A 10,782-nucleotide genomic window follows, 5' to 3' on the forward strand; every position below is an offset into this window, starting at 1 on the left:
ATAGAACTTTATTCATCCTGAAGTAAATGGGTGTGCCTAAGAAGCTCAGAAGACATAGTGCTTATAGATAGTTTATTTACGAATATATATCTACACATACATGGTAAAATGAAATTAAAAATACAAAAATAAACTGGAATAAAACGTAGATGTAGAACAAAGGAGACGCAAATGTTATGTAATTTCAATTTCCCAGTCTGTATCATAAGTCTCTCCCTGCAGCTGCTCCATTTGCATTTTAGTGATGACCGACTCTCAGCTCATCCATCTGTCTCACGCTGTTCTATATCAGGCTCTGATAGAGGCATAAACGTTTTTGGTCCGCTTTGTATACTGGCGGCCTCTGATCTCACACAGCTCACTAAGACCTCCAACCTCTCAATGAGCCCCTAAACCACACAGACTGAGCAACATTAACAGCAGAATAAGAGAAGTCCTCGTTATGCATTTACTGGTCTCCAAATTGGTACATTTGCAGAGTTGGCGTGTATTAATACAGTCTTCCCTTTTCAGTCAGATTCATTAATTGAAGTACATGTGATTGGCAGCTCAAACAAGATCAAAAGAGATGAATCAATATGGTCTTTGTGCTGGTGAGATCGTGCAAGGTACTACAAGCTGGTGAGGTACTTTCTTTGTATGCTATGCATGGAGTCACAGCTGTGCACATGTGGTTTTTGATCATGCGTTAATTGACAAAGAACCTCTAAAATACACATACTGTAATTTTCTAAAAGGAAAGAGGCTTATCTGACTGTATTAAGCCAAATTTAAGTGATTAAACTTTTTTCTTCACCTCTCACCTCAATACACCTACCTCAATTTATCTGAATTTGGATCATTTTAGGGGTTATTCAGATTGCTAAAACACGATCAAGGGGGTCATGGATGAGCAAATAACCCATGTCTTACAGTCATTTACATTTGCTTACATACATTACTGAATACATAATTTTAATCAGTTTGAAGAGATGTATTTTAAATTTGATGATAAATAGTATTTTGACTTGGTCATTGTGAAACAAATTCTCTTTTATGTTCTGTATTCTGGATACGGTATGTATTAATTTGGGGTGTCTTGGTATGGTTAATAATTGGTATAGCACACAGAAAAAATTTAATTCATTTAATCATTCTTTTATTCACAGTACTGCACATGCATCCCATGTATAACCTGCAAAGTCCTTGCTCTTGAAGCCGGAAAGCGCATTCAACTTCACAAGACAATCGTTTTCTTAATTAGAAGTTGAAATGAATTCTATTCATTCATTCATTCTGATAGGAAGTCGGTGTCTCCCACATTTATCATTAACCTATGAATGCACCAGCTTAGGTGTCCTTATAGCTGCCTGAGGAAAAACTGTAAATGTCAATAGCGGCAGCGACGCTTTTGCCCTTCAATGCCAGAGTTAGTCGTCACACGCTGAGTTTCAGTGCTTCGGAGCCTGCACACGTTTTCATGCTGTAGTTAGGATTTATCACGTCTGTTGTCTTTGCTCGGTTTTTTAGACGCCGTTAGCGTATCTGCGGTAATGGAGTGTCGTGTGTTGTCCATTCAGAGTCATGTTGTCAGGGGATACGTTGGGAACAAGTCGGCAACATTCCCGCTGCAGGTAAGAACCGGAACCTTCACGTGACTGAATAAAACGACTCAGCTCGGGTATCAGGACAGAGAAAAACAACTAAAAGCTGGTAAAGAAAACAATGTGGAAAATAAGTTCGACTTGAATTAATTGTAACGTAAGAAAAAGCAGCCTTTCCTGCCCTGCCGAAACATCATAGGCCGTTTTCCAAATTTTACTTTTAATCAGCTGGCTTTATACACGATGGCTGTGAAATAAGAATGCTCAAATATCACCAAACTCAATTTTTAAAAAAAAAAAGAAGAAATGTTGTTATAAACCAGTGCAAAAGGCACTTTTCAGTTACAAATTTCAGCATGGTTAAGAGTCAGGTTGCTTATTAATATTTCCACACTGTATAGGGTAGCTACAGGTAGCAAACAGTGCAAACATATTCTGAAAGTTGTAGGTTTTGTTGAAATGTCGTTGCTTGTCGCATTAAATTTAGTTTACCAGAGGAAAGTGTAAGATTATGAAAAGGCTTTTTAGTTGCATAGGCTACACGTTCAATTATGGCTGGCAGTTTTCAAAAGCACACTGAATTTTACATTGCCAATTCTACAATTCTACATTGGATCTAAATTGCCACTTTAGGCAGCTGTTGGTTTTTTTTGTTGTTTTTTTTTTCGTTTCCATATGAATCAAATTCTTGGTACTTACAACAAGCATGAGTTAGTAATTTCATTACAGAGGTCATCGTGTGTGTGTGTGTGTGTGTGTGTGTGTTTGTGTGTGTGTGTGTGTGTGTGTGTGTGTGTGTGTGTGTGTGTGTGTGTGTGTGTGTGTGTATTTTCATTCAAGTTATTTAGTCATATAGTCGTTTTTGCTTTGTGCCATGGAATTGATAGACTTTCAACATGTGTGTTGCATGACCTTGCAGAGACGGCAATAAATACTGACATGATAGTCTGTTTTATGGTTCTTATCTCAAACCGGTTTAATAACTCTACAGGGTTTGTTTTTTTTCATATTGTCCAAAGAAGTGGTTGTTTTGTGCGCAGGAGAAAGTATTCAAAAACTAAAGCATTATACACTCACCTAGCACTTTATGAGGAACATCTCTACTACTGCTTACTCATGCAGTTATCCACTCAGCCAATCATGTGGCTGCAGTGCAGTGCATAATGTGCAGATACAGGTCAGGAGCTTCAGTTAATGTTCACATCAAACATCAGAATGGGGGGAAAAAAATCAGATTTAAGTGACTCAAAGCCTCAAACGAAAAACACGAAAGTTGAAGGAGAATCTTAATGCAGACAAGTTATCCTACCGTTTTTAAATGATATGTCGTGTTAGTTGTTGAGCTGTGACATGCAAACTGCTGCTAGCAAAGTTTACACTCTGTTTTAACGAAATGCAGCCACAACAATGACTTCTTTGACATGGTGTCAATTAGTTTGAAGTCAAAGTCTGAGTAAACGTTCAGTAACCATTAAATAAGTCAGAGCTAGCATTCTCCATTGGCTTTCACAGGTAGCCTGTCCCACCCACTGCAAAAAGTAATAGATAATTCTGGAAGACTATTGACTGGAGCTTTTTTCCTTACGAAACTAAGGCCAGCGATTGTCCGACCAATGAGAATTTGGTCAGATGAGAGCATATCGACCAACCAATCGCACAGTCAACCGGGAGACTACAACCCTAGTGGCATAATTTTTGGACCCTTGGTAGAAGGCTATTGTCTCCTGGGATTTTCACAAACAACAGTGCCCAGAGTTTACTCAGAATGGTGCCAAAAACAAAAAACTTCTACTGAGCAGCAGTTTTGTGGACAGAGACGCCTTGTTAATGAGAGAAGTCAGAGGATTTACCATCTTCTAATGGCTACTTCCAGCATGACAATGCACATGTCACAAAGCAAAAGTCGTCTCAAACTGCTTCAGTGAACATGACAGTGAGTTCAGTGGACTTCAGTGGACTGCCCCGTCACCAGCTCTGAATCCAGTAAAACCTTTTGGATGTGGTAGAACGGGAGATTGGCAGCATGGATGTGCAGCTGACAAATCTGCAAAAAATATGAGAATCTCAAAGAAATGTTTCCAACATCTTGTTGAAACCAGATGAATTGAGACTTTTTTGAGAGCAAAAGGCCCTACCCAGTATTAGTATGCTGTTCCTAATAAAGTGCTTGATGAATGTATAACAGTGTTGAAAGAAAATGTAATTTATGTGAAATGGGCTAAAACATGCAAACAGAACAAAAAATTAAATTGAATGAAACGGCTCTCGCAGTCGTTCACCATACTGTTCCCACAGTATAATGAAATTCAAAAGCTCATTTAGACTTGGTCTCGTACTGACGTCATTGTTCTCTGTTTTAACAGCTGCTTCATTGTTCTTTTCTCAGGTGCTGGGTTTTGAAGTGGACTCTATCAACTCTGTCCAGTTCTCCAATCACACAGGTTAGCTGATTGATTTTTAAATTTCCCTGTGTGAGAAAACCAAGTCATTTTATTCAGTTTCACAAAGTAGATTGACCCATTTTCCAACTCCCCTGAAAGACTGGTCATATTTACTAAAAAAGGGGGACAACAACTGCTGTATCAATTTACCATGAATTCTCAGCTGTTGGTGGTAATGCACTGTGAAAGTACCAACCAGCAACAGAGCAGAAGAAAAATACTATTAGCCCAAAGCAGGTTTGAAAATCTGCTTTGACAGTTATCACAAATACTATAGATACACATTTAACATAATGATAGGCTTAAATGATACACACAATTTCTCTGAGTGGGAAACAATGAAAGCCAACAAAGCAGTTTGTTTACAGGAAGACTCCATTGTGTAGCTTTAATGAGGTGACTTAGGTGTTGGGGCAAAAGTGTGATGTTAATCACTGTCCTAGTACTTCGCTTTGTTCTTATAAAAACCTTACGATGAACTCTGCATGCCTTATCTGACTCTGTGAAATACAGTCACTGTGGTCATCAGTCTGGTTTAGAGAAGGGGACTAAGGTACTGTATTTACTTCAGAGAATTAATGTTTTCTAAAAACATTTTCTCTATTTTCAGTTTATGAACCAAAGAGTGTTAACTCCAAACTTATACTTCAATGGATGTGCTCTTTTTGTTGTGTAATATATATATAAGTCAGGGATGTGTGTGATTAGATGACTAAACGATTAAATGTTGCTGCTCTCGCTAATCGGCACAAGAAATACTAGTTGGTTAAACTAAATATTAATATTTTATTAATGCACAACTATGGTTAACTGTTGCATCTAAGATGTTAAGCAGCCGCCCAACACTAGCTGGGGGCTGCAGCCATGGCAGACGGCAGCCCCCCCCCCCCATGCTAGTGCCTGGATGTTGTAAACCGGCAAGGTGGAAAGTGGGACAGATGATATCTCATGAAACCAGGGCAATTTGGCAGAATGTTGATCTGGACGATGAAAAATAAGTTTGTTTGTAGGTTTTGTCAGAATAAACTGGCATGTAACCACTCGACCGGAGCAATGCGTGACCTCGTTCAGCACAGGCATGTGGATTTACCCAGCAAGGAAATAAGGCTGCTGTTGCTAGCACTGCTAACGTTAGCCACGCTAGGCAAACCAATAATGACATCCAGTGTTTCCCATTAATTACGTAAACTGTGGCGGCCCACCAGTCTCATTTGTCCCGCCACAGTTTCATAATGAGCCGAAAATATATTCACACTTAATAATAACATAAAAGATCTCTAACGTAACGTTTTGTGCCTTCACTTTATTGTAGAGCTGTGCACAGCGCATTGATTCGTTTAGCCCCTCCTTGACCCGCCTCTCTCTCTCACTAATACATGTACAACAGAGCTTGTGTCATAGTTGGACTGGCCACCAGGAGAAATCCCAGGCCAGCGGACCGTCGGGAGTACCCAGAGTTCCCCCACCACCCCTGACTAGTCAAATAGTCTTAATTTAAATTCCTGTTTAATTGACAGGGGAATTAGTCGTTAGGAACATCCAAAATATATACTGTATTATACATGGTTAAATCTGTATTTCTGTTTTATTACATTTCATAAAAATCATTTAGCATTTGTATTTTGTGTAGATCTGAAAATTCATGGACAGCAATTCTAAACGTTTGCCAAAACTTTAGTTAATATAAGTAATTCCTGTTAATGTTGCAAATTTCTTGTCAGGAAATTGATGAAAAAAATATTAAGTAGCAATTCTATCATCATCCCACAGATATACTGTGTTATAATCAATTTGTTGAGCTGGCCTGCAAAAATTTAAGGAATTACAGAAAAAAACAACATGAAACTTGATTTCTTAAGTTGAAACTTGTTGGTTCAACGGGCGGAGATGATAGGATTATTATCTGGGGTTCATGTGCCAAAGTATGTGAAGAATGTTCTTTAACCACAGGGGCAGGAGACATTTGCACAGAAAGCACTTGAATCAACATAAACATCTGCCTCTATGACTGAGGAGACTGGCCAGTATGGACAAAATGACACAACTGTCTAGACTGTACTCTTACTTCTAGGTTATACTAGTATGTGTAAACAACATCAATATTCAGTAACTTTTACTTACAGTGAAGACATTAATATACACTTTCCCTTCTAACCATAGCACATGCCCCTACTTCGCTGCGAGCTTGCTGTTAAGTCCTCATCGCAGGAGATGCTCTCACTGGCTCAGGATCAAGTTTTGGCTCCACGTGATCTCCGTTTCTTTTGCAGTATGAACAGCTTTTGAGGGGTTATTCTAGGTTAATAGTGAAAAGGGGACAAAGAAAGGGGGGAAGCTGGCAGCCAGAATACAAGCATCCCATTCAGTCAGTGTGGAGGCCCCATTTGGTCCTGGATACCACACAGTGGAGAGGGACCTCAGCAGAGGGAGAGGGGGGATGGGAAGACACAGCAAGGAGGGGAATGTTTTCTTATTAGATTTAAACACAGCTGGGTTAAAACAATGTAATAGTGTTTGTATTGGTTTATGTAGTACAAAAAGTTTTTGTCATGTTCCCTCACTTACCCTCAAAGTCTGAAAACATCTTCATTTTTGTGTTCAAAATTGAAAGTCAAAAAATATCTTTGATATGTCTGGAAAAATTAGATAAATTTGTCCCAGTCGCAGCAGAGTGTGAAAATATTTTTTTTTAGTTGACACTTATACACATTTTCAGGGTTTTTTTTCTTTATTTGTGTGTTTAATGAAATCCAAACAGCATTAAGAACTTCAAAATGTCCTGCTTGAATCCTAGGCTACGCCCACTGGAAGGGACAAGTACTGACAGCAGAGGAGCTGAATGTGCTATATGAGGGTATCAAGCTCAATAAGGTGAACCAGTATGACTACATTCTCACAGGTGAGTCAAAGGGTGTCCTTGTAGACTAGGGTAAAGAATTGTAGAAGAGAGGATGCTCTAACTTGATGGCAACAATCAGGAGCTGCTATTCTTTATGACCACTATGTTTTGCACTGTAGTGAAAGAGATACTAAATTCCTCCAAGAGCAGCTTGAATGGACAGGAATTCAATGCAGCCACAATGCAGCAATAGATTTTGAGTGTGGGGCTGTGTGTTTCCCTATAGTTTTTGATGTGTTCACACCAGAATGTGTGGCTACATTTCTCTTACTCCATTAAATGACTAATTTTCATAAAATATCAACATTGTCTTCTATGGGGTGAAATTACACTTTGATTTTCCATGTGTTGGTGACCAAACCACTCCCCATCATGGATTAATTAGACCAAAAAAATCATGAAAACTCTATTGGATTTCTGGATTTTGCTTCATGACGATAGAGATGGCATTGGAATATCTTTTAAGAAATGCAACAAACGCAACAATGTACTGTAAAGTCAGTTCAACAGACTTTCGGTTTTACTGATTTTTTTTTTTTTTTTTTTTATTGTTGTTATATTTTCTTCCCCAAGGGTACAGCAGGGACACGTCCTTCCTGGAAATGGTGGTTGACATTATTCAGGAGCTAAAGAAAGCTAATCCCAGCCTGGTATATGGTGAGTGTAAGATTGAGTATTTAAATTTAAAAAGAAGAATTTTTTTTAATTGATTTAGTTCCAAATCTTAATTGAGTTTTCTTTTCCACAGTTTGTGATCCTGTTATGGGAGACCACGGTGCTATGGTAAACCCCCTACAGTGAATTCCCTTTGTTTTTCTTCCACATCATACAACTATTGAGGATTTATAACACTAGGATCTTATCGGTCTTTTGATGCACACCATTCAAAAAGCTTTCAAAGCTTGTAAAATGCCACATGTAAAATTTATTGTATGTGATATTCAGTCTATGAAATAAATTCTAGCAATGCTGTATTTACTGTCTGTTTCAGTACGTTCCAGAGGGCCTGCTGCCAGTCTACAAGGACAAAGTAGTGCCTTTGGCCGACATCCTCACCCCCAACCAGTTTGAAGCAGAGTGAGTGCACCTGTGACCGTCACGATTAAAGAAAATAAAGAATAAACAATGCAAAATAGTTTTTAAAAAAAATCCTTAAAGGCCAGCCTGTAAAGTGTATTAAGGTATGGTGCTAATCTGGCATTATTAGATAACATGTTTGTCATACTTTTCTGTCATTGGTACAATGACAATTGGTACTGTCTGTTTTTTCTACAGGCTATTAACTGGGAGGAAAATTAACACAGAGGAAGATGCTGTTGAGGTGAGAATCATAAGCATTTCCATTTTTGCTGTATTTGGATTTTGGTTTGTGACACCAAGAAGTACAAAGATTAATTAATTGGGACCCTGTGTATTCTCCAGGTGATGGACTTGCTTCATAAAATGGGTCCAGAAACTGTGGTCCTTACTAGTACAGACCTACCTTCAAAACATGGGGACCAGTTCCTGGTGGCCCTTGGAAGCCAAAAAATAGGTAAAGTCCCAGACCAACTTTCTCCAGATAGAGCTCTTTCTTACAGCTGTTGAGGAGACATTTTGTGGGAGAACATTTGGGTGCATGCTTGATGCCAGTCTTTGGGTAAACAGAACAAACTTGTGTTATTGTGATTAATGGGGGTGGGATGTTCATTTAGCTTAATACCACATATAAAGTTCAACCACATAAAAAGCCATGTACATAGACATATTACTTTTATTATTATTATTATTATTTATTATTATTACAGTTTTAGCTATTGTCCCTGCCATTTTTGATCTTACCCCCTTTTCTGTCCTCCTCAATGTAGTGAAACCAGATGGGACCAACTCCAGTCAGAAAATTTGCATGGACATCCCCAAAGTCGATGCTGTATTTGTGGGAACAGGAGACCTGTTTGCTGCCATGTTGCTAGCCTGGACTCACCATCACCCCAAGGACCTGAAGGTCAGCAACACAGTTATCTTTTCCTTCAAAAAAACTGAGGGAATCGCATCTTAATTGCTATACTGCGTAATGAATAAATGCCAGCTCGATGTAACCTAGTCTCCCTTCTGTTTTTCACAGGCTGCCTGTGAAAAGACTGTGTCAGTGATGCACCACGTCATTAAGAGGACGATTACTTACGCCAATGGTAGATTGCTGTCTCTCTAATTCATATCGTTTTTATTATTATTATTATTAGTGTTGACCAGACATAAAGGGACACTCTTTGCTCCCTTTTGCTGTAAATACTGTTTTAACACAATCAGTAGTCATTTGTCAGCCGCTATTGTGCATTACGTAGTGGCCCCTAGTATTACCTAAAAGAAATGATGGTCAAGACACATCTCAGTTGATTGTAATACTCTTCATTCTTTGCCATCCCACAGATTTGGTTTTGCTATCGAAGGTATTGAGTACAAATAAATTACATTTACAAGGAGGTAAACAAGTAATGTCATAACTGTTTTCTTACAACTGCAAAAATCCACAAGATGATTAAAAGCCTTAGCATTCACCTCACTGAGGCTAGAATAATCCTTTGACTTCTAAGTTGACCAGTAAACCAAAGTCCAAAAACCTGGTGTTTTACTTCAACTGCTCTCCCTCTGTTCTTTCCCTCAGAGATGGCTGGCCCCGGGAACAGGCCCAGTCCTGCACAATTGGAGCTGAGGATGGTTCAGAGCAAAGTCGACATTGAGAATCCTGCCATTGTAGTGGAAGCTAAGGTTTTACAAAAGTCTTCACACTGAAGGCAGTAATGTTTCCATGAACATTCACATCTTGCAGGTATAAATCAGTTTCAAATCGGGGCGGTCCACTAGACACATGTAGGATTTTCACATCAAAGACTGTCACATGTCACTGCCTTACAGAATCTCTGAGGGGGTACAACTATGTTTTCATGAGAGGGGTCAGTAGGATTTGTTGTACGTACATTCTGCTTACAAACACACTGGAATCACTGCCATGTGTCTCTACTATGGCCAGTGTAGACATCATCTACCCTTCAAAAGATAAAAAGACATTAGCCAACAAAGATAGCGTGAGTGTACTTGAATCGTACTTACTATGGTGACAATTATTTCTTGCTATAAAACCTTTCATCTTGATTAAAGCCGATTAGAAAATACACAAAACCAGTGATGCGTGCATGACCATGCCTCTACTTGTTTTGGCTATGATAGTAAGTCAGCTCTCGTCACATGTACTTGAAGTGTGTTGCTCACAAGGCATTATAAGCACATCAGTATACTATCTATAATATTATCAAAAACAAAATATGTTAGGCTAGATTTAACACCTAATGCAAAAGGAAAGGGGTTATGCAAATATGACGATGTCAGATTCACAGAGCATTTTATTGCATTGTGACTTTTCTGAAATGATTATAATATAAAGCTATGAATGCATGCAGTGTGCTTACAGTGCACTTGGGTGTTTTATAATGCACTTCAAGTAAAAGTAGCCAACCTTATACATTCGGATTGGATGCATTACAAGTGCTGAGATATGTATTGTAACTCCCATGTTATGCACATAGTATGTAGTCTATACAGTTTCATTACCTCAATTTATTTGACTTTGTTTTGTTTTAGAGAAATTGTAACTTTACTGATAATCATGATAATGGTTGATGTCTAAAATTGTTCTTTTTAAAAAATGGTTTGAAAATGTTTTTCACCATCTTTTTTAATTATGCAATGCTTTCTTGAACTAGCAGATGAGTAACATGTTAGATTCATGTCTTAAACATCTCAAATTGAGGTATTTGCACAGATAATCTTTCATATATTTACTAATGATCATTGTTTTCATTTCTGACAATTGTCACATCTC

At 38.4% G+C, this 10,782-nt stretch overlaps 1 protein-coding gene across 3 annotated transcripts; it reads left to right on the forward strand.

Moving 5' to 3' along the window:
- The first annotated feature begins 1,354 nt into the window (after window positions 1–1,354).
- On the forward strand, window positions 1,355–10,639 carry LOC120802049 (pyridoxal kinase-like). Of its 3 annotated transcripts, XM_040149505.1 has the most exons (13): window positions 1,355–1,408; window positions 1,510–1,613; window positions 3,970–4,024; window positions 6,185–6,293; window positions 6,819–6,923; window positions 7,497–7,580; window positions 7,672–7,706; window positions 7,915–8,000; window positions 8,199–8,244; window positions 8,346–8,457; window positions 8,771–8,907; window positions 9,028–9,094; window positions 9,568–10,639. In XM_040149505.1, exons 2-13 carry the CDS (start codon window positions 1,564–1,566, stop codon window positions 9,693–9,695), a joined length of 1,014 nt encoding a protein of 337 aa, XP_040005439.1. In that variant the 5' UTR covers window positions 1,355–1,408; window positions 1,510–1,563; the 3' UTR covers window positions 9,696–10,639. The 3 variants fall into 3 exon arrangements, with proteins under 3 accessions (XP_040005439.1, XP_040005440.1, XP_040005441.1); XM_040149506.1 differs by lacking the exon at window positions 6,185–6,293 and having other exon boundaries at window positions 1,361–1,408; XM_040149507.1 differs by lacking the exons at window positions 1,355–1,408; window positions 1,510–1,613; window positions 3,970–4,024 and adding an exon at window positions 6,031–6,048.
- The last annotated feature ends 143 nt before the right edge of the window (window positions 10,640–10,782 follow it).

The sequence above is a fragment of the Xiphias gladius genome, chromosome 16 (genome assembly GCF_016859285.1).
Source record: "Xiphias gladius isolate SHS-SW01 ecotype Sanya breed wild chromosome 16, ASM1685928v1, whole genome shotgun sequence".
Lineage (NCBI taxonomy): Eukaryota > Metazoa > Chordata > Actinopteri > Istiophoriformes > Xiphiidae > Xiphias > Xiphias gladius.

What these genes read in the sequence shown, in the direction of transcription:
- LOC120802049 (XM_040149505.1), top strand. Translation starts at nt 1,564, where the DNA reads ATGTTGTCAGGGGATACGTTGGGAACAAGTCGGCAACATTCCCGCTGC. An exon ending in GTATGACTACATTCTCACAG is followed by an intron (nt 6,924 to 7,496) that starts GTGAGTCAAAGG and finishes TTCTTCCCCAAG; the next exon opens with GGTACAGCAGGGACACGTCC. An exon ending in TGGGAGACCACGGTGCTATG is followed by an intron (nt 7,707 to 7,914) that starts GTAAACCCCCTA and finishes TGTCTGTTTCAG; the next exon opens with TACGTTCCAGAGGGCCTGCT.